The 24,445-nt window shown below is 45.9% G+C and overlaps 1 protein-coding gene across 6 annotated transcripts in view; it reads right to left on the bottom strand.

The window, feature by feature from the left end:
• Positions 1-24,445, bottom strand: part of LOC120032302 (forkhead box protein P2-like) — a 115,684-nt gene that overhangs the window by 25,248 nt on the left and 65,991 nt on the right. For 4 of the 6 annotated variants that reach the window (XM_038978333.1, XM_038978332.1, XM_038978328.1 and 1 more), the window contains 6 exons: positions 20,108-20,197; positions 10,406-10,543; positions 9,024-9,113; positions 6,091-6,274; positions 4,951-5,203; positions 2,741-2,845 (listed from right to left, as the gene is read on the bottom strand). In XM_038978333.1, the coding sequence (XP_038834261.1) occupies positions 2,741-2,845; positions 4,951-5,203; positions 6,091-6,274; positions 9,024-9,113; positions 10,406-10,543; positions 20,108-20,197 (860 nt within the window). Of the gene's footprint in view, positions 1-2,740; positions 2,846-4,941; positions 5,204-6,090; positions 6,275-9,023; positions 9,114-10,405; positions 10,544-20,107; positions 20,198-24,445 lie in introns of all 6 variants that reach the window. The other 2 variants (XM_038978331.1, XM_038978329.1) reach the window with 1 other exon arrangement.

The raw sequence follows: 24,445 nt of genomic DNA, 5'->3' as shown, positions 1-24,445 counted from the left end.
TGAATGAATCGAATATTTCTGCATTGATTGCACTGTACAGTACTGTGCTATGCCCACAAATGTATACATATCACTGTAACACTAATCTAAAAGAACAAACCTGGGTGTGAAATGAGTTATTCTCATTCCTGTCGAACCTTCCGGGAAAATATATGCGCCACAAAACTATTTAGAAGCACATCCACTTACATGCATCAACATGCACGCACAGGCCCACACACACGCCCCCCCACCCCGACACCCCCTCGAACACTCCCACGCTAATATTACATTTGAACTACAGAGCTAACACAACGTGGCTAGCTCTCCAGGTGAACACACATAAAAGAGACACTGAAGAGCTATTAAATGCTGATCGTGACAAGTTTCCTACCGCAACACAACAAACGATGACTTAATGCGCCCGCTGCATGAGATTTTGTCTCCTACCTCCAGCAACCAACCACCAGGTTAACTAGGTTCCCCCCTTCCTCGCGTTCCCGTCTTAAAGTGCCATTTGATTCTGACACCTATTTCATGTAAACCATTTTAAAGTGTGTTTGTACCTGGCTGTTGCCGAGGAGATGAGTGGCATCTCCGAAAACATTAAAAGGCTCTCCCTGACACTGACGATACCTCCTCCAAGGCAAGGCAGACAAGCAGCCATCTTTGTTCTGCCAGGATCACGCTGTCTTCTGTTGCTGTCTGTTTTCATGTGCCGGTTACAGTACTTGAACCTCTGACTCCTCGCCGGCTGGATGCAACGACGTGGAGTCTCACCCAGAATCTTTAAGGCTGTTTTGTAAAGACAGTTGTTTGAAGCAGGGTCCCTTTCCATACTATACCAGCTGTCAGAGAATTACCTGCAACCCCTCTTTCTAGTCTACTAGTGTAAAGTACATGCCTATCTGTGCAATCCTTTTTTCTACACTGTTCTTAAAGAAAATATACAGTCACATGTTTCATAACCTACTGTGTACCTATGCCCTAACCCAAATGAGAAACTAAGCTATAAAGACGTCCATACAGTAAACATACATAGCCGTGTTTACATGGAAGCCCATGTACAGTAGCGGGTGGATTCAGTAAGGCAATGTGAACTGAGTGTACGACTATAGACCACTAATCCGCTATAGCCACGCAGTCTCACACACAGCCAAAATCTTTCTCAAGCCGCAAGGGCAAACTTCTCCTCCGCTCCAGGGCCTCCAGCAGAATATATACTGTAACCTTATAGTATTGCCTATATACTGCCTTTCCCCCCGAGCAAATCCCTGCTCGTGACATCCACCATGCTGCTCCATGCAGTGCATCTTCCCCAGGGGATAAGCACACATAACAGCCATAGAAAATACATTGTGATAGAAATACACCTGGATAGAATAAATTCAAAGGAGAGGCTATTGTTGGCGTGTCCATTGAATAGAGGCATTGATATAGTGCACAATAAATGTCTTGTCTGTCTGACTTGTGGGGTCTGTAGAGGTTTGTATATTAAGCCAGTCTGGCTTTCAGTAATTTCTCTTTACACAGACACACATTAGCCCTAATGTACATGCTAGTGCTACAGACGGCTGTATAATTAACCAAGCTACTGCCTTTGGTTTTGCCTGACCTAAATCCTACAACTCTGGTTTGGCCCTGTTGGGTTTCCATATCATCACAGAACCACAGTTATGGAGTTCCAGCACTGTAATGTAAGGAAGAATCCGCCTCCCCAAAATAGAACAATATCCCAATTTCAAAAGAGTTTGTGTGGAATTTACATGGACATTTACACCAGTGAAAACGCTCGACGAGATCATTATTTCTCAGTTAATTACAAATCTAATTAGAATATTTATATTTATATTAGAATACTTTTTTTCTCTCTTTTCGAATGAAGAGAGAGAATGAGCCTAGCTACTCCAGTGAGTGGCAATGTGATAACTTGTAATCTACGGCACTAGCAAACACCTTCCCCTTTGATGTCTCCCACTGACATCCCAGGCAACAAAGCAGACCAATTACAAATGAGCTAATTAACTAAATTGTTGATGGAGCATGAAGAGTTCATTCAGTCCGTCGTAGGCGCCATGACAACACTGAATGCAACCATTGTGGGGCCCACGCGCGTCTATACAAGTTGCCATTCGCTTTTGACGCTCTTCACACCAGCCTGTCAGGCCCTTTCACGGCAACTCGGCGAGCTGAAGAGGAGATTTGGGTGTAAATCGGAGATCATTTACATCCGAGAGTTAATGTAGCCAGCAGCCTGACAGTCTATACAAACTATACATCAAAATGTCCCAATTGAGATGCGTGTTTATCTCTTTGTTGGGCCCCCCTCGATTAAGCTCGCAAAGAGCCGCTCTGGTACTGTGGAAAATACCTCAGAGTAGGCCTCTACAGCTTCATTATTGAGAAACAAAAAATGTACAGCAGCTAAGCTCATCTTAGTTGACGACAACTTTTATACCATGGAACATAAGACGTCGTTTCTGCTGTGGGAAAGAGGCACGAGAGGCGCTTGGCAGGGTGACACGAAGCTTTATCGGATATCATGGGGGCCATTGTCTTGGCCTGTGGTTGTTAAACGCAACTGTCATTGAGCTTGTACTTTTTCTTTAGTATTAACACAGGAGACTGTAACGTAATGCACAGTCATGAAGTAAATTCACAGTGTAAGCTAAGACATGATGATATATGCGGTCGGTCAGTACAGGAAAGGGGAGGTGAGTAAGACACGGCGTAGAGAGTACATTCTCAGAGTAAGACCTACTTCAAAAACTGTCCGAAGTCCTCACAGACGCTCTCGCAGCCGGGCCACTTGCACACCCCATGACCATAGAGGGAGTGGGAGGCTCCGCTTTCCTCGTGTAATGAGCTGAGGAGAGAAGAAAGAGAGAGAGGGAGAGAGGGAGACAGGGGATAAAATGAGAGGGAGAGAGAAGGAGGAAGCGATGGATAGAGTGAGAGTGAGAGAGAGAGAGAGAGAGAGAGAGAGAGAGAGAGAGAGGAAGGGGAGGGAGAGAGAGAGAGAGAGAGAGAGAGAGAGAGAGAGAGAGAGAGAGAGAGAGAGAGAGAGAGAGAGAGAGAGAGTGGAAGGGGAGGGAGAGAGAAGGGGGAGAAAGAGATGGGGGGGTGGATAGAGAGAGAGCGAGAGTGAAAGGGAGAGAGGGAGAAAGAAAGAGACAGGTAGAGTTAGACAGAGAGAGAAAAAAAGGAAGGATCGGAGGTAGAGAGAAGGAGAGAGAGAGAAGGGTAGACTGGCGTCAGATTCATCAAAAAAGCCATAATGGCTTGAGGCTGCTGGTGGCTGTCAGGTTACCATCAGCGACAAGCAGGTCAAAACAGGTCAATTCAGCCCTGTTCTATTGAATAGTTCAACTGCCAAGGCTGCCAGGAGGAGGGAAGGAGCCTAATTAATCCAAGGATGGAAGTTACTGTCTGCATCTGAAATAGCACCCTATTCCCTAATAAAGTGCACTACTTTTGGCCAGAGCCCATGAGGCTCTTGATGCTCTGGCTAAAGGTAGTGCACTATAAAGGGAATAGGGTGTTCCTAATATAACAGAAGGGAGAAAAGATGAGGGTGGCTGGCCTAGCAATATGATTAACATCTGATTATTGATCTAGAGGTTTAGCTATCCCCAGTGTTATTGCAAACCTCTAAACAATGTGTGAAAAAGCCATCCAGGCAACCCATTCACAGAGGGACCAATTTTATTTTCTTATTTTTCCAACCCCTATTTCTTCATCTTGTAAAGTGATCAACGGAGGGCTTTCAAGTAAACATGACAAATCCAGACAGCCATATAATTTTCATCATGAGATGAATGTAATTCATGTTATTTTGAGGACAAGAGAGGGCCCTGCTTGGAAAATGGCACCCGAATAAGTTACGACCCCGAGTAGACAGCACATCCTATTAAAAGTGACGGTTTAACCTTTCGGCTCCACTTGTTTCTGTATTTGGGGGGTTGGAGGGTGTGTGTGTGTGTGTGTGTGTGTGTGTGAGCGCTCACACATGGTTTCTACAGACAGGCTTTCCCTCCATCGATCCGCTGTGTGTTAGTAAGCATCTCTCCTTGACAATACTCCGCGTTCGATCATTACGAGACGCCACGCCCCCCCGGGGGACACTAACAGATAAAAAGTGTTTTCTTTCTCTTTTTTTCCCCTCCCTCCTCCTCCTCCTGTTTTTGTTTCTCCTCTAGGGGGATGTCTGCCTTCTAAAGATATATTTTTCAAGCCCCCGTTTAGTGGCGGCAGCAGATAGCATCTACTTTAAACCAATTACACAACACATCCACCTCCACTGTCATCTCTCCACACCGCTACACTACGCCACGTTCTCCTTATATCGCAGGAAAGAGCCTTGAATAATGCATAGAACCAGATAAACAGATATGTGAACAGTGTTTTCTTACAGTCGGATCCACATGTAAAGGCGGCATCGCAAGGATAAACATTCTAAAATACCACCTTGGCATCACGTATTCTGTTTACACGACACGAGTTTAGGTAAGGTAATTTCAAAAGAAAAGCGCCACTAAATACTTAATGTGCGAGGCGGTTACCTTTGCTTTCTGCTCGCACAGCAGTGTATTGCTGCCGGTGTCTGCCTCTCCTTGCTTTTGATATGGTGTAAGCAACTGTGTTCAATAGCATCCTACGCTGTCCCTAGGGAGGCTGAGGCTGGTTTTTGAATATTACCAAGACACTAATAAACTATTGAACAAACAAACAAAACATCTTGTTCAACCCGGCAGGAACAAATATGTTTGTTTTTATTTTCGTTTTCTAAACGGGGACAAATACTCTGATCGGTTGTTTCTATAGATAGATATTGAATATATTTGTACATTATTAAAAGCCATAAAACAACAAACAACTACCAGCCAGCAACAAGCTTTTTGTGCGTCCTAACTTTTGTGTCTACAATGCGTTGTGTAGTGGGTGGCGGGATGTGTAGCTCACTTTCCGTACCTCTCCCTTTCCCGTTCCCTCTCTCGCTCCCTCTCTCTTCTGGAATTAAGTGCGGGAGACTGGCCGTTGGCGATGGAGTGGTGGGAGATGGGAGGTGACGCTTTGGAAGGGGTAGAGGAGGTAGTCGAGGAAGAGTTGGTAGTGGTCAGGTCCAGGCCGCCGACGCCGTGTTTGATGTCGTTGTCCTCCAAGTTGTGGCCGCCACCGGTCACGTCCTTCCACAACTGTTGGAGCTCTGCTGGGCTCAGTCCAGCTGGGAGAGGGGAGAAACAGAGGACCAACACAGTTACAATACAGTTACGCACACACTACAATGCCTGGAGCTGACGTCTTGTAGACTACATCAACACAGAGTCATCACAAACCAACAGAAATAGCTTCCTCCTGTTTACTGCCTACATTCGTCTCTAACTCAGGATTAGTTTTTGAATCAAATGACACACGGCTACACTGAGAGATTAACTGGGATGATCTCGTCAGCGGCTCTACTTAATAAGAATGCAGTGTTCCAATGAAGTCTACAGGGAACCACGGGCATCGATCCACAATGGCTGCCACTGGATTACAGTCACAGAGAAAGCAGAATTCAGTGAGCACAAATGATATTATCGAGCTAGATAAACACCCATTGTCCTTTTGTTTCAGCCTCACACCGGTAATTAACCCCCCTTCGTTTTGTTTCTTCCTAGTTGTTGTTGTTGTTTTCGCGCCCCCCCCCCCGCCATTTTGGTAAACACATGTTTACTTCTTGGCGAGGCGAGAGAAAATGGAAGCGTCTCCTCTTGTCTCTTTTCTTCGCTGCCTACTGAGAGGCAGGCAGTAAACAACAACAACAACAATGCAGAGAGGGAGGGGTGAGCACGGAGCGAGGGAATAGAGGGAGAGCGAGACACAGACACAGGAGAGACAGGCTGAGCTGAGCGAGAGAGAAAGAGGTAGTAACAAAAAGGGAAGACAAACCAAGAGAAAGTAAGATAGAAACAAAGAGGGAAATAGAAAGAGAGCTAGAGAGAGAGAGCGGTGTGGGCGCCAGCAGTCACGTGCAATATAGCCCCCCCCCAGCCCCAGAACCCCTGAAGCCACAGGCTCTCTCCCCTTCCCCCTCCTCTCCCCGTTCACTTCCTCCAGCCACCCCCTTACCTGGTGGCATGGTCTGCCCGGGGAGGGCTGCCTGTCCTGGGGCCGGGGGCAGGGAGAGCAGGCCCTGGCGCTGCATGTTGAGCAGGTGCTGCTGCTGCTGGAGCTGTTGCATCTGGAGGAGTTGCTGCCGGAAGACGAGCTGCTGGGTGGCGAGCTGCTGCTGATGCTGCTGCTGCTGCTGTTGCTATAGTGAAGATGAGCAGGAGGAGGAGGAGTGGAGCAGGAGAGGAGCACAAATTACACAAATTAACAACAAAGTGGGCGCCCACACTGACGACGAGGATGCCTCCATTGCCGATGCTGCTGCTGCCGCGTCCATGATCTTAACCACTGCCTGTCTCTCTTCCTATTTCCTTTCTCTCTCTTTCCTCGCCTCCTTTTTGCCTAGTTCCTGTTCTATTCTGTCTCCTCCTCTTGCTGAACGAGGCAGAGCTAGGCACACTGGGCTAATAGACTGACGGACTGCACTCGCCACTCTAGACTACCATGACATGAGTCCTCTGTATGATATTAAGCCCTGGGTAATCCCTTCCCCCCACAGCCGATAGTTAATTGTCTTCCATTTGCTGATGGTCTATTACAGCTTATGGGGCCGAGGGGAACTCGCTAGGAGATTTACAGCTACTGAGCACACCAGCGTAATTCCCCTCCCTCCCCCTCTCCCCCTACCCTCCCAACCTTGTTTACCACGGGACCAGCCAGACAGACGATTGCGTAAGCCCGAGCAAAACAACATCAACAACAACGACAACAAAAACTGCCAAAGCATCCACAGGAAAACAAGCAGGAGAGGAAGGGAAAAAGCCCTGACTTTTGTGGCTTAATCACAACAGTACTATTCTGGTGTTATTGCAGATGTCGATCAGACAGCTAACTGCGTATTACCATGGTATAATACGTTTCTATAACAGTAAACATGCCAAGAACTGAGCCTCATTTCATTACCAGTTTAGTCCTCAGTGGGCTGTGGATGAGATCTCTGGTGGTCTATTAGGAAACATGGAGCTATCATACAACTGGCTCTGTTAGCTCTACATCTCTCTGCATCTCTGTATCTGTATCTGTCTCTCTCACTCTCTCTCTCTCTATCACTATCTCCGTCTGCGTCTCTTTTTCCTCCACTATCTTTCTACTATCAGATTCCATTGTAACACTCAAGGAAAGGCTTGTTATTATAGGAGAATCTTGCCAAGAATTACAAGACCAAGGTGGCCATCGAGTTGTGGAGAGACACTCCTGAGGATATATGTGGAGGAAGTCACACTTCACAGAGAGACAAGCTACAGTGGAAGACCCTTTCCTTTCTAGCCTGGGGGGGGGGGGGGGGGGTGGTGGTGTGGGGGGACAGACAAAACTTGTGATGCGCTCACTGGAAAACAGACTGCATAATGGCGCAAGTCATGTGGATTGGACCCGCCGTCTCTGGAGAAATAAGGGAGCAATTTCTATTCCATATTTGATGGCGACGGAGGGCTGAAAATTCTATTCACAAAATCCAAACAGAAACAAAGCCTCCGGGAGGTCAGTAGCAGCTTCCTGTAGGGTCTGCATAATGGGCTGCTTGAACAGACAGAGAGAGAGAGATGGAGGGAGGTAGGAGGGAATAGAGAGAGAGGGAGAGAGGTAGAGAGAGAGAGATGGAGGGAGGTAGGAGGGAAGAGAGAGAGGGAGATAGGTCAATGGAGGGAGGTATGAGGGAAGAGAGAGAGAGAGGGAGAGAGGTAGATGGAGGGAGGTATGAGGGAAGAGAGAGAGAGGTAGAGAGAGAGAGATGGAGGGAGGTATGAGGGAAGAGAGAGAGAGGGAGAGAGGTATAGAGAGAGAGAGGGGGAGAGAGGTAGAGAGAGAGAGAGATGGAGGGAAGAGAGAGAGGGAGAGAGGTAGAGAGAGAGAGGGAGAGAGGTAGAGAGGTAGAGAGAGAGAGATGGAGGGAGGCATGAGGGTAGAGCGAGAGAGGGAGAGAGGGAGAGAGAGAGAGAGGTAGAGAGAGAGAGAGAGAGGTAGAGAGAGAGAGGGAGAGAGGTAGAGAGAGAGAGAGAGAGAGAGAGAGAGAGAGAGAGAGAGGGGTAGAAAGAGAGGTAGAGAGAGAGAGAGAGAGAGAGAGAGAGAGAGAGAGAGGGGGGGGGGGGTAGAGAGAGAGGTAGAGAGAGAGAGAGAGGTAGAGAGAGAGAGAGAGAGGTAGAGAGAGAGAGAGAGAGAGGTAGAGAGAGAGAGAGAGAGAGAGAGAGAGAGAGAGAGAGAGAGAGAGAGAGAGAGAGAGAGAGAGAGAGGTAGAGAGAGAGATTTGTCTGGGAAAAGGTGTCTGTGATACCTTTTCTTGATCAATTGAACTGCTTCCCCATGTTTTGTTTAGATTTGGCCCCGGCACAGCGTGCGGCGTGCTACGATGTTCGGCTCCTGTGACAGACTGCGAGCCTCGCCCGGTAGACTGGCGGGCTGTCAGTGTGATTTATGAGCGCGTCCCACTAACTTTTCTGCTGCTCGCCACTCAGCCCAAACCCACAGAAGCAGTTCATTAATCAGCAGACCCTGTGACTCGGTCCTGTCTCTCTCTCTCGGCTCAAATTGGGCTTTTTTAGCTATTTAACATCACGTCCTTCCATTTACATGTTTTAGAAGGAGTGAGAGAACTCCCCTCCCCCCCCCCCCCCCCGTCATTTCTCCCCAAGTCTTCCCCAGTGGCAGATAACAAGTGTCAGTGCTTAGTCCATCAAAGACACACCCAGGCACATACTGTACACATCCAGTAACACTGGGAGAACCACTAGCTGACATTAGAGAACACTGGTTTTGGATTAGCTAGCTTGGTCTGTGGAATCCCAGAAGCATGGGAAGGTTTCCCCAAAACAGCCAGCAAGACATCATCTAGACTTGTTCCTCGGCTTGTCTTGCCTCCCACTCTCAGGCCATTCCGGGTCTCAATAGATACCCACCTCTTTCGCTTGCTTTTCAGGGTGCTGCTGTTGTAAAAGCTGCAGGTGTAGCTGCTCCTGATGTTTCTTATAAAACTCCTGCAGATGTTGCTGGGAGGGGGAAGAAAGAGAGATAGATGATTTCAAAAAAATATTCCAGGTAACCCAGGAGAATGTCCATATTATCTTCTGGCTATGTAAATAGACATTGGCAAATGCTTCTTTTCTCTTGGTTTCATTGGTATGGTGTGTGACGTTTTGGGCAGTGGAAAGCCTCGATTTACCGTGACAGAGTATATTGACCATATGGTATAATACTGTAGCAGTGTGTTTGTGAAGTTAATGAGGAATCTGTTTCCATACTAGAGCAGCAAAAAGAGCATTTGCCAAGGTTCTGACATGTTGTAATTCATTTGTATTTTATTTTTGGAAAATGCAACAACACCGACACATGTTGGTTACGAATAACACACAGTGGAAGTGCCATAAATAATCGTATTCATTTTCTAGCAGGGGACACACATACTGTAGTCTCGCTCTCCCGCCATGTCTTCTCCATATGGACTTTAAATGGCCTCGCACAGTACTGGAGGGGGCACAATTAATCATATTAACTAGAATACAGTTTTTGGTCTAATGTCTTGATAGGCACTGAAATGCTTTAAAGTGAATACAGCACACTCAAAAGGACCGGATTCATCACTCTAAAGGTAATGCGTTTAACACACATCGCACATAACATCCACTCTCTGCTGTCTATGCGACTCTCAGTGACTCCTGAAGAAAGAGTAGATACAGCAGGGTAAAAAGTCTTATAAAGAATATCAATTGCAATCAGTTTCTAGCCTGCATGGGACATCTTCCTGAAACTTAATGAATTCCTAAAATCCACTAAAGATAGTAGTTGATGAAACAATAGTTCCCTATTTTCTCACTGTGGTCTATCTCTGAAATAATGATGGAAAACTCAGCTCCTTCCACATACGACCCAGCCTGTCTCACTTCCTGTATTCGCTCCACCCCTCTTTCATTGACTTCCTCATATCTACAGTAACTATCCTGACAGCTTTTACCTTTCCCGAGGGCTCCCAGGAAATAGACCCGCGGAGGGATACAGGTAATTGGTTGTGACGTGGTCAAAGTGCGTCACTTTTAGTCTCTCTTTTATAACTGTGTCAAGGGCGCAGCGGGTGTGGATGTGCTGTACCTTATGTGTGGTGGGTATACAGTGCTACACAGGCAGTGTGTGTGTGTGTGTGTGCACACTGCGTGTGTATGACTATGTAACTGTGTGTGTGTGTCTAGGTGAATGTCTCTCGGTGTGTATGTGGTTGTGTGGGTGGGTGTGTTACTGTGTGTGTCTCTCTGTGTCTATCTACTAGGTGTGTGTGTATGTTAGGTACCTGCTGCAGCATGACAGCCTGCTGCTGTTGGAGCAGGGCCTGGAGCTGCTGAGGGGATAGGACCTGCTGCTGGAGGATCTGCTGCATCTGCTGGGGGGTGATCACCTGGGGACTCATCATGGCCACCGACACTGGCACCTGGAGGGTGGGTGCGAGAGAGAGAGAGAGAGAGAGAGAGAGAGAGAGAGAGAGAGAGAGAGAGAGAGAGAAAGGGGGAGCAACGGAGGTACAGAGAGATAGAAAGAGAGGGAGGAAGGGACAGAGACCGAGAGAGAGAGAGAGAGAGAGAGAGAGAGAGAGAGAGAGAGAGAGAGAGAGAGAGAGAGAGAGAGAGAGAGAGAGAGAGAGAGAATGCGTCAGGGTCTGGCTGGCCTCAGAGCCCACTGGGAGCATGGTAATTGGGGACCAAAAGGTAGAGAAAGCATGTCTCCCGTCACCCTTGTGCTGAGGCACTCTGTGCTGAAGGATGGATGGGTGCTGTGCCTTTGTGTTTCCTTGCCTTATTTTTGACAGTCCGCCCGCTGGGAGAAGAGAGGGATTTAAATAGACGTATACCCTAATTAGCTGAACCCTTGAACCGCCTTAGGCATGCCTATCAGTGGCGGCCATTGTGGAACAGCAGGAAAATGCACAACTCCAAAGTTGATTAAAATAACACAGTTGAAGTGGACACTTGGCATGCACAATCAGCATGCCAGCACCCAGACAGACCCTGGGGTTGGAGATCACTCAGAAAGAGCCTTGGAGAGACAGAGAGGGAGATGATTCTTAGAGAAACTTGCTCTGGGAGAATTGGTGCTAGTTGGTGCTGGTAGACAATTCTGTTTGTGGAATTACCAGCTGCCGTTCTACAGCGCACAGAAGTTTTTCTACTCCGCCACTCTCACGAAAAGCAGCCAGAGGCGCGATTCTTTCTCGACTGACGTGTCATTTTGAAAAACGTATGTCATTTTTTAGGTGATAAGAATCATTCAATTACTAGCTGCTGTCAAAACTGCTAGAGAGAACTTCACCAAAACAAAGCAAAGATATATATTTCTCAGCCAAAGTCTTATTTATTTTATTTCACCTTTATTTAACTAGGCAAGTCAGTTAAGAACAAAGTCTTATTTACAATGACGGCCTAGGAACAAGTGGGTTAAGTGCCTTGTTCAGGGGCAGAACGGCAGATTTTTACCTTATCGGCTCGGGGATTCGATCTAACAACCTTTTGATTACTGGCCCAACGCTCTAACCACTAGGCTACCTGCCGCCGTATTAGAGAGTAGATAGTGACTTTCGAACACAACAGATCAATAACAAAGCAAGAAAGATCCAACTTTTCTTTGCTTCTCACTTTGATTGCCTGAACGAGCACATAGAAACAGGGGAATGTAGCTCTAATGTTTCCATCACTTCTTGTTCAATTCTTCATGCCTGGTATTATTATATATATTATATATATATATAATATATGTATTATATATATATTATATATATATTTTTGTACAATGACTGGAATGAAAACAAACGCTGGGATGAGTTTGTTTACTCTGCTATGCTGCTGAATAAAGGAATTTGAAACTTTCACTAACACCTGTTGGGGACACGGTTTATTCTGAAAGTGTTACTTGACTGCAACGGCTTTAGGCATTTTAATATTCCATTACACAGGCTCTGATATGACACATCCAACCATTGCAGATGCAGAATAGTGTACCAAATGGTATCGTATGCTAAGATAAGATGAATTAAAGTCTCTCGCAGGCGTCTTTAAAGAATAGGACTACCCTGAATATTTTAGTATGGAGTCGTGGCCATTCCATAGCCCTCGCTAATTGCGACATCGTTTAGCACATAGTCGCTATGACAGTATACGATGACGGCATGACAGAAAGGGCCAATAAGACCCTCCTGTCCCCCTAACGTCTAACGCTACTGTTTAATCAAGCTGCTTGATTACTTTCCATACATCTCTCCCTGTATCCCCCCCTCCCCTCCCCTCAACCCCCCCCCCCCCCCCCCCCCCCATCTCTCAGGCCTTGACACGTCCTTGTTTTGCTCTTCCCTCCTCTCCTCGGCCCAGGTTCCCCTCTTTGATTAGCTGAGACATTTGCATGGTCACTACACATTTTTCATTTTAGAAGTCATTATGCATTAGCGCTCCTGATCGCCCAGCTTGACTAATCCTGATGAACTGAAAATCACAGCTGAAGGTCAAACTCCATCCCCAGCCCCATCCTCCTCCAGGCCACCCCACCCCACCGCACCGCCACATTCATATTCAAACAAATCCTAGCCTGCCACCATTGTTCATTAGGGTCTTAGAGAGAGTGTGTGTGTGTGTGTGTGTGTGTGTGTGGGCGAGTGTGTGTGTGTGTGTGTGTGTGTGTGTGTGTGAAGGCTGTTGTGTTATACCAGGAGCCTCACTCTCTTCCGCACTTCGTTAAGGAGACACAAAAGAAAGAGGCCGAACAAAGCAACAAAAGTCACAAATGAAACATCTGCACGTGACTAAATGCGCCGTGCTTCCACAGGCCAGTGTTATTAAACCTTAAGATACATCTGAGACTTGTAATTACACTGGGGGGCCACCCCGTTGAATTGTGGGGGACAGGATGACAATGCTTTCATTTAAACCCATTAATTGGCTGCTTGAATGAGGATCCTGTGGTTCATGCGGTTGAGAAATGGGGAACCTGGTGTGAGTCTGGGTTTTTAAATGTAAACATGTAAATAGTGAAAAGACACAACCATACAAGACCACATAATGAATCACTACACCACTAAACACCATGTACATATATATATATATATATATATATATATATATATATATATATATATATATATATATATATATATATATATATATATATACTGTATATATATACCCATGCATGCTGACAAGGAAAACAAGGGGATTCAAAAGCGAAAATTGAAAAACAGGCAACAAATGAAGTCAAGGTATTGGCTTTCCCGCATTCATTAGCTTTTTAGCTCGCGAGTGATGGATGATAATCATCTTCATTTCATCGCTCTTCCCCAAACAAAAAGAGAGGCAGGCGAGGCGGAGGAGAGGAAGGCCCCGGCCCTTGGTCCATTGTTGAAGCCCCAGCACAAAGCTAATTCCAGGCATTTATACTGAATGCTTTTCTGCTTGACGTATCAGAGCCTCCAAGATGAAAGACGATAAGTAATTGCTCTCCTGGTTCTTATTCTTCACTGACAACCCATACATTTAATTTTACACACGTTCATTTACATTTCCGAGTATATGACATGATAATTGCCGGAATAGAACACCTCCATTCCGCAGGATACAGCAGCCCGGGCCGCTTGATTGACAAGAGCGGTGAATTGAAAGGAACAGAGGCTGAATTGCTTCTCTTAATGAGCATTTACAGGGACCGTCACTGTCATAAACACGGGCGGACAATGAACGGTCCTCACGCACAGGATCAGAACACCACCATGACATCCAACAACGCTAGGCTGTCATCCAAAGGAACCACGTTACCAATCTATTATGACAACAACAACTGAATATGGGATTTCTTAAATCATTTGAAAGTTAGCTACAGTTGAGGATGGTAACCGGGGGAGGACGGTAATAACAGAAATGGATGTTTCTAATTCTTTTATACGTGCAAATTGTTCCCAAATGGTCCTACTCCAAATCCTCAAAAGTAACACATCATATAATTGGTTAACAGGATTCTAAACAAAACAACACACAGCATGGCAATCAAAGCAGTCTCGGGCGCTCTGTGTTTGGTCCCTATTTGTTTATGTCCTTTTCCTTAAGAAAGCAGGCATATAGGAAAGACGATGACTATCAACTTGAACTTTGGAGGCCGTGTGGTTTGCTGCTTAGCTCCAAGGTCTGAGTGCAGAACAAAGGACCTTTAAATTGGATCCTGATGAGAAAACATTGGCTGCCCCTCACAAGAACAAGCACATCATTAAGGTGCTCTCTCTCGCTCATCACACACCGAGCCAGAGAACGAACAAACCTCTTCGCGGCTGCAAAAGGTCAACTTCTTCTCCGGAGAGAAGTGATCAGGTACCTCTAGACGCCAAGGCAGCAGTTGCGGTTTATTTCCGGTGAGAGGCCTCGTATTTTGTTTGATTTGACTGAGAATTGTGCGATTAAAAACGCACAGCCGCTCGGTGGCTCTCTGCATCGAACCGGACCAACGGGCAGATGAATGCACCTTCAGCGATTATACCCACTTGGGCTTATCTCTACGACAATGGATTTATGACCAAATCAAATTACACTAAAGGCCGGAGATGGAGATATCCCACAGTATCAGAGTTAAAACTTAAACAATTAAGGGGTGAAAAAAAGACATGCATTTCTCTCAATTTCCCTAGAATTCACTTAGCGGTAATAAGTGGGGGAAGTTCCCGATTAGATGTGGGACTGGGCCGGAGATGGGATGGTGAATGGAGTGAATAACATAAGGGCCTTTTCAGCACTAGCTAAATGGTCTCAGTGCAGCCACAGATACTGTTTAGATAAATAAAATGAGAAATGGAGGGGCGTCAGGTGGTAATTACTTGAGCTGCTTGGCAGAGACAAGCTTCAGTGTTAATTAAGGTGTTAGACCCATTTTAGCCCAGAGAAGAGAGAGAGAGAGAGGAATGGAATTCCTCCAGTGTCCCCCCCTAATTCATCTCAATCCCGGGCTCCCCAGGGGCCAAGGGCCCCAAACTACAGTCCCTCTGAGCTGCTGAACTTCTGACCCCTCCAGTCCCTTTTCAGCCGACACTGCTCATTTACTAACCAATTACTGCCAATGGTGGCCTGGCTCTTATTGATAGTGGGCTACTTCATGGCCAGACCACCAAGGCTTCCTACCAGGCCTCCTTCCTGCAAGCTTTGCTTACTTTTCAGAACTTCTCAGAGAAGTGGGCAAAGTGTAATACATAATGTAATGGCTCTTGCTCTTGTACACACACACACACACACACACACACACACACACACACACACACACACACACACACACACACACACACACACACACACACACACACACACACACACACACACACACTTCGGATTAGGAGATCAATACTCCAGATTGTCAGGACCAGAGCCAAGTAGATGATATTTTTTTTGCTCCCAAATCAGCACAGTATGCGACATGCAATCTATCAAAACATAAAGACACCAATTGCATGAAGTCCTCTAATAGATGTGGGTTATGGTAGATGCAGTAGTCCTTCAAAACATATCTACCTCTGGGTAGATATGTAGAATCCTGATACCCTTTTCATTGATAAAGCTGAGGACATGAGGACAAGAGTACTATGTCACTACAACAGTGTCTGTACTAGTGTTTATAGCCTCCAGTGGCTAGTGGAGAGGAGCAGACACACTGTAGTATCACACTAGCTCTCCGTACTGTCTCTCCCAGTTGATATTTCCGAACGAGTCTCCCAGCAGGTATCTTTGGTGTGTGCCGTAGTAGCTGGTACTCTTGGAGGGAACAGCCAGTCTGCCTTGTGATGTTCCAGGTACTACAGAGACCACTGGATCGGCCGCTTCATCAAATGACACGCGCTAAATTGCAAGTGCTTCAAGGAGCTCAGTGAATTATAGTTCATCACTTGGAAAGGCTTCCCAACACCTGGTCTGCTACTCGTGCCAGATCTGCGAGTTAGTATCCAATTAACACCCAGGCCAGAATAATCAGATTGCATGTGTAAGGGTCTGGTATAACTCGCTTATTGCTTCCATGCATCTTCTGTCAGAAGGTAAATGTGTTGCTGCTACATCAAAGGTCTGGGGATGTAGCAGTTTCTTCATGTTTTTCGACTCTGCCGCCGCTTGCCTTGGGGTTATATCTCAACTTATTTTGCATCACAATGATGAACCTCCTCTGTCCTCGCAATTTAGCAATCTTGTCCTGTAGGTTTGTGTAACTAACACAGATGGGGGGGGGGGGGAATAAAATATTGTTTTCCTGTTACAAAAGCATGCAGTCACCGAGGGTGTTCGAGTAAAAATGTGCGGACACTTTTTTCTCTCCTCCTTCTCCAAGAGTCAACAGAAGGTTTCTTCATGAATAATAACAAAATGGTTTTCTGCAGCGATCATTTTGAGATCAAGAACCAACATCATATTTATAATACAGCTCCTCTCATCCACAAACCAACCAACAGCCAATCTGGAACTGTCAGTCATTTTACACGGTTCAGAGTTCAACCACTGTACTGTATATTCATTCAAGGTGAATTTGGTGGCATGGTAGTTGGTGTCATTACTGTTAAACTGCCTTAAAAACACAATATAGTCTTGGTTGATGCACAACTTAAAAACGTTGTGTAAAAGAGAAACTGCTTTCTAAACACCTGTCACAGCTCAGGTTTTGCATGGCAGATGGTTAACCATTAGCTACTAGAGAGTCAGGGAAAGTCAACGAGGAGGGGCTAGGGAGTCTGCTATGTCTTCTATGCTAATAGAGCTGAGGGGCAAATCCAATATTAACCTATGGCACGGATATTTTGTCTGGGTTGCATAATGTGAAGAGGCATGGAGGGTCTAGCTAGCTAGCTTTGACACACAGAGTGAAGACCTCCTTTGTTCATCTACAGCGCTGTGCGATCACCTCGTTAATGCCCTTCTCGCACCGCGCGCGCGCGTGTGTGTGTGTGTGTGTGTTGGGCAACCCTTTCCAACGGTCTTCAGAGGAGGTCAGCGGATCACCCCCACCTTCTTTTACGCTGTATACAACGCTGACATCAACGAGACATATCCTATCGCCATGGCAGCCCCTCACTCACCGACACGTACACGTTGATCCAGCCCAGATACAGCTGTTTACTCCATCCTTCCCCGAACACCTAACGTGCCTCCCACACGGCGCGGCACCATCGTTATTCAACGCACACGCTATACACGTGTCAACGTGCCAGGCTTTGGGGTGTACCCAGTGTGTTATATGCACATACATCACAGGTGAATTGCTAAGGCAGCTAGGGCCTAGCCCACATCAAGGCAGGAGGGAATCATCCTCAGACAATAGAAAACAAACAAACTAACAAGGGCCCCATTGACGGCGTCTGACAACTTGAGATGTTGACTTGGTTCGGGAGAACAATTGTCGGATTGCAAAGGCCTCGGTAATCCTCCCTTCCCTATTCGTCATCTCGCCCGTCTCTTTAATTGTATTCTGAATGTCAGTGTATAAAATGCGTTCGGGGAGATAAATATTGCCACAGTGAGAGGGAGAGTAGAGCAGTAGAACAGAGACGAGAGGGTGTTGTGTGCCTTGGGAAATCCTCGTAAGCAGCATGGCGAAGGCGAGGGGATTTACTGGGAGAAATAGGTGTTTATTGAGCGCTCCCATGGGCTTACCGGGTAATGATAGACCTGTCACATTTCGCAAATGTGGAAAAGCAGCTTGGGCCGCCGCGTCAACACCGCAACGAACCTCCGGATAGAATTAGTCAGGCGCGAGCCTTTAGCCGTGAATACAAGTAATTAAAATTGCAAGCCGATGCGTTTATATGCTTGTGTACTAAATCATCTACAGTGTATCGTCTTCCCTGCTCTTAAATACCGGAAAACGCTGGGATTTATCAGTGACTTAGAAGCGTATAAGCAGTAAGCAGGCCTGTCACACTAATATTAATCCATTCCATGTTTCTAGCTGCTTTAATAAGACAAGGGGATCAACTTCTCCGATACCTGCAGAGGAACACACGCAGCTAGTTTTGCTAGTGACTCAATCAAGACAGGTACTATTGAAGCGTGGGAGTTCTGGAGCTTTTCCGGCCTTGTAATCCAGGTAAATAAAGAGTGTTAGGTAAACTCAACGAGAAGATAGGCGATACCGTTCCATAAAAGTGTTCCATATGAACATTTGACAGTGTTATTACGAATCTCTTGGGCGATGTGGGCCCCGAATAGTTACATTATTGAGTGAGTGTGCGTTTTAAATGATAAAATATAAAATAATAACAATAGAAAGACAAGTCAAAATGGTGGATTCAGAAGTAAAATCATACAGCTAAATTGACAAAACCAAAGCAACCCAGTGGCGTTGAGTTGATATATACCTGCACCTATGCTACTACCTCTCTACAAAGACTTTCAGTCTGGACATTAAAAACAAAGAGGTGAAGACATCAATAAAGGATGGATTAACAGATGGATTAACTAGAGTCACTACACTCTGCTCACACGGCCCCCGATTCATATTGATTCATATCGCTAACATGAGGAGGATGGGAGTAAGCAAATGTAAATATTCAATATTTACCATTCTCTGCTGTTATTAGAGCCCGTGGATCAGTCATAGACCAGCTGTTAGTGCTATCACAGAGACTTACTCCCAGCCAATACTATTCTCCACTCCTCACAAGTATTGCAGAAGTACAGCAATTTGCAGATCACTCACAGGGTTGTGAAACCCATTATTTTCTCTATGCAGTACACCCAACTGGTGAAATGCTATGGACCTAACAAAACTGTATAGAAATAGAGAATAGAGCGCCTTTTGTATGATAAACAATGAATATCTTCAAACTGCCAGTAATGCTAATTTCTTTGCACCAAACACAAAAGAAAAATGATCCACGAATGAATATGCGAGATAATATGAACATTTCTCGACACAGACACATTTTCTCGATTTGAATGATTTAAATGAAAGAGAAAGTGTGACGACGGGCGGCACATTGCTTGAACCTTATATTTTCGGCACCGTGTAATGAGGTACACAGGGTTGTGACTCCAATTGAAGGTGTCGCCATTGTTAGACTATGTGAAAAATATTAACGATGAGGTTAACACCAAATTTTCCCCCCATCTCTCATTAAATGCACAGGGGTAGTAATGAGGTAAACCAGTGCTCCTTGATAGCACTTATTAGCTGAGTGGAGGGCACACACTCTCACACTTCAATTTTACCCCCCCCCCCCCCCAAAGCTTTAGAAGCAGTCGCAGATTTCAAGGGGCTTACATAATTGTGAAGCTAGTAAAGCAAATAACCGTCTTATTATTGACTAAATGAGCAGAGTGACAGGTCCTGTGTGACTGTAGATGGGGAGAAGGAATAAACAGGAATAAAGGAGGGAATAAGAGGAGGAGTGAAGGAAGAAAAGAGCAGATGATGCAGAGTATGACTGTGACCTTTATCCAAATCACTGACAAACAGAAATAGACAGTATCAGTAAGGCAAATGAGCTGCCTTTTAACAACCCCTGGATTCAATCGGGACGTGTTGTGGAAATAAGTCACCTCTGGATCTGGCGGCGTTGCAATACTACGGATCAATTGGAGAAAAGTGTTGAGATCATTGATGTTTCACTTCCTGCTTCTTTGACTTGCAAATATCGTTGTGTTTCATTCCATACAATAACCTTTATCTTCACATGAAGAAATAATACTTCATAATACCTTCTCGTCTTTAACCCCCACCCTAATGCTATAACATCTGGTGAAAGATAAGAAATAAGACAACGTTTGGAGACCCGACCATCGAAAGTTGGAAAAACAGAGGCTGGCAACGGTCGATTTGTTTCTTTGTGTATAAAACAACTTGCTTTGCTTGGAGGACAGGTTGTCTCAGGTTTGCGAATTCCAATGACAGGTTCCAGAACTGCAATGCCAAATCAAACACACTTGTGGAGCAGAGGAAATCTTATTTCTGAGACAGCATGTATTATGGATGGATTTAAGAGATTAGTGACCATGCTGCTCACCTGCAGTGGACGCTGTTTGTCGTTGTTCTTTGGAGATTTCAGGCCACTGCCTGGCTGTTGTAAGAGTAATTGTCTCGCTGCTTGTAGGGCCTGGAGAGAGAGAGAAGAGAACACGGATAGGGAGAGAGAGAACAGGGGGAGAGAGAGATAGAGAGGGGGTAGAGAGAGAGGGGGAGAGAAAGAGAGGGGGGGGGGACAGAAGAGAGAGACAGAGAGAAAAAAGCAAAACATTAGATTTCTTTGGGATGACAACCAAGCAGAACATCTGAAAATATTAAGAAAAGCTATTAAACTAGCCGAAATCTGTCAAGAAATATTATCCAATATTTTCGGGCGACACTCTCTGACATGGCTTATAATACGCCAGAGATCCATTTTTGTGATAATTCACACAGAGCCATGATCAAGGATAAATACAGTTTGTCTAAAGCACCCTTGAAGAGGCGGTTGGAGGAAAAAAAAGCAGGGTGGAGCGTCAGTAGGAATTGACCTGTCTAGTGTGTGCTCAACTGAAATACCCACTTCTCGGCAAATTACTAGGCTATTTGCATATTCATAATATCAATTTGAAGTAGAGGCAGGCGATGTGGAGTGTTCCTACAACCCGTAATTAAAGTTGACAAAATCAACATCAGATTACCTTTGGAGTGAATTAACTAGGAAGCCAGGTTTAACACTATGCATTAACGCTGCTTATGCACATGAAGGGAGAGAGAGAGAGAACGAGAGAGAAAGAGAGAAAAAAGCCCTCTCCCTGTCAGATGAAATTGGCTCACATGCTGTTTACATATGGCAGAAAGAACGATAAAATGTTAAACATCTATCATCAACATCGAGACACGACTGATAGATTTATAGACAGGCTTGATTTCCCAGACACGTTCAGGGTGAGATGAGAGGATGGAGCCGAAGCCCATGCAATGTACTCTGTGTCTGACAAGTGCAAAACTCATAGGTACAATGGCTACCTACTCCTCTGCTTCAAGGCTACAACTGATGAAAGTCAATATGTCAGAAAGACCATTCAGAGCAGCTGGCAGCAGCATACTGTAGAAAAACAACAACCAGAAGCACCCAGTTAAAAACACAAAAACAACACAACCCTTTCACAGGTGTTTATTTTCGAGTGAAGGAGAAGGATAAGAGGAATAAGGGGGGGAAAAAACACCTCTCCTTCAGACGGAGAGTGACACTTCTTCCTCCCTGAGAATCATGGGGCCTTATTTTATTTTCCTGGTGCTTGCCAGTATCCATGACGACAGCTGCTTTGACAGGATGTGCATATGGCACTGCACTGCCAGCTGGTGTGAACAATGTTTGAACTAGTACATTGAGATGCTGAGCAAACAGGGGGGAAGAAGAGAGAGGGAGAGAGGGAGACGAGAGAGAGAGAGAGAGAGGGGGGGGGGGGGAGAGGGACAAGAGTGAGATGGAGGGAGGTAGAGAGAGGGATGCCACGTCTTAACCCTCTGGGACGGCAGCCACCCCCCTGATCAATTATGAAAAGACAGAGCAAGGGGGCTGGGACTGGGGAGGGCTGGGACTGGGGAGGGCTGGGACTGGGGAGGGCTGGGGCTGCCACAGTCTGTCTGCTGGAGGCTCACAGGAGCCAGACGTTTCTGAACCAAAGTAAACAAACACGATGCAGTGGCGCTGGGTACTGACTCGCATTGATCCGTCTACCTCAGAAAGACGAGCCTCAGATTCAGTCTCAGCTGAAACCCACCAGTGTGGTGAGCCATGGCCTTAAACTTCACAAGACACTCAAGAGACAGAAGGGGAGGGAGAAGAAAAAAAATCACCAACATCTACCAGGGCTGGCAGTACTAAATCTGATACCGTCTGTCAGACGTTCTACGCTTTGTTTGGGCTTTCAGAATATGAGGAGAAATTACAAAATGGAGTTCAGATTTGAAATGATGTTTGCGTTTGTGTGACGGAGCAAATGTGAAAACAAAACAACTCAACCGGCATTGAGACTTCCAAGAAATCAGTGCAGTATTAAAATGTGGCCCCAATGAATCTAATTTTGACAGTGAATTGGGCTACTTTCCCGAAACCCACTCAAGTCCAGCACTGACGCCTGATTCACAATACAGTGCCAAACAGAACCATACCGAGTGGCTTGGGTTGGTTTTCCCCTGTAGTGTGAATCAGGCAGGCTAGGAAGGCTAGATAAATGGCTGATGGTTGCAGCACAACAATTGGCAGCAGGAGGAAATGTTTCTCTGTCCTTGGAATCAATACTGACTGTTTTCTGTTGAACTGTAGAAAATAAAGACAAGAAAATCACTCAATACAAGACAAGGGTCAGAAGTAAAGAGGAGGAGAACAGGACAGGGAATGAGCCATTTTAATGGTGTTTCCGATATCGGCTCTGACAGCGTTTTGCGACTGGGAGTGTACAGCTCAACTCTATTCAAGCTTATTAGAGGTGAACTCTGGTCACAATCTAGAATTGGTACTTTTCTCACGCACTCCGTATCAACACAGCCCCGCTTTCGGAAGCAGCTGAAACTGACAGAAACGTCACCGGTGTAGCCCAGGTTACGTTTCCCTTTCTGTCAGTATTTCTGAATATTCAGTCATTGCTGGGGAAAGCAGCCATCCATTTTCAGCATCGATTATAGACTTGGCCTAGCTCCACACACACAGAGCTCTCTCCGCCTCTCTTCCCAGCCTGACTACCCAAAGCAGGCATGTCAAGAAAAGTAATCTGAAGAGCCCGTGCGGTGCGCAGACAAAACATACAGAGCTGTCCGCCTATTTAACCTGGGTTGCTATGCACGGAAAATGACATCTCCTGTCTGTTAATGCACACACTGTATAAACAGAACAATGTCGCACATTCTTGAGACGGCTGTAAAGGGGCCTGCGAAAGAGCTCTGGCTCTAACATAAATAACCAGGCACTCAGAACGGCATATTTGATGTTGATATCCATCGCCGAGGATAGAAGACAAAAAAAATAAACACACACACACACACACACACACACACACACACACACACACACACACACACACACACACACACACACACACACACACACACACACACACACACACACACACACACACACACACACACACACGCACGGCTCCACCGACTGTGGACTCAGGGATCCTTAGGAAAATAAGATTCAGCCCAAATGGATATGGTGTAATTGGTTTCAGATAGCCAGGTCAGGAGAAATGAATTCAGGCAACTATTATGCGAAACGGAGGGAGAAACAAGAGTGTTTACACAGGCACTCCCCCCTGCTACATGAATAGGCGTGCAGAGAGGAGAGAGACAGTCTAAAGAAACATATGTCAGCCATACTCCCTCCCCCCCCGGTCCACAGCCTGTGTTTAGACTTAATGCAGAGAGGTAATAAGGAACACATCACAATGCACCTTTGTGAGGGGGGCATTCCAACATCTTAAACAAGCATGAAATACATTAGCTGCTCGCCGTGACTGGCCACACCATTACAAATCCTACAGATTGCTTACGGTGGCTGAGTGTTGGGTTAGGCCAGGGAGAAATAAGTCATCTGAAGGAATGCCACTCGTTCCAATACATATTCTAGTCACAGTATGAAATAAACCCTGAAATCAGAATCATGGTATATCAAAAGGAACCATGACATTGTGTTTGGATTGGGTATATTGCTTCCTGAACTGCACAGGTGGTGGAAGATCTAGTCATTAAAGAGTGTAGGGTACTTATATGATGCTACTTCCTTAGTGTGTGTGTGTGTGTATGTGTGTGTGTGTGTGTGTGTGTGTGTGTGTGTGTGTGTGTGTGTGTGTGTGTGTGTGTGTGTGTGTGTGTGTGTGTGTGTGTGTGTGTGTGTGTGTCTGTTCGCGGTAGGCCCCAGCCTCTGTGCAGAGCAGAGGGCTGCTGTTCAACAAGACTGTCATCCGGAACATCTCCAGGCCTGTTGACATGGCAGACTTGTCCGACTAGAGACCAGACACTGGGCTTATCTCCATTTACCCTCCCTTCACTGCTACCGGGAAACACAACCCGCCCCGGATAAAACAGACAGAGGAGGAGGAGAGAAAAGACGTGTGCAACACTTTATCAAGCCAGGGGAGAGAGGGGAGTCGCATTTCATGGACAACAAGGTACAAACAGTTTAAGCTGAACAAACAAACAGGGGCTGATTGGATTGTGGCCTGCTGACGGTACGGCAGGAGATAGCATAGGAGGACCTGACACTACACAGCAAAAATATTGACACCACATTGCGTTATGTAAGTGGATTCAGGATAGAACAGAGGCTTCCTTGGAGGGGCTGGTGGCATGAAGAGGGGGATAAAACATTCTACACAGTTCATGAATGCAGAAG

The sequence above is a fragment of the Salvelinus namaycush genome, chromosome 38 (assembly GCF_016432855.1).
Source record: "Salvelinus namaycush isolate Seneca chromosome 38, SaNama_1.0, whole genome shotgun sequence".
Taxonomy (NCBI): domain Eukaryota; kingdom Metazoa; phylum Chordata; class Actinopteri; order Salmoniformes; family Salmonidae; genus Salvelinus; species Salvelinus namaycush.
This window is presented reverse-complemented; position numbering and strand designations above follow the sequence as displayed.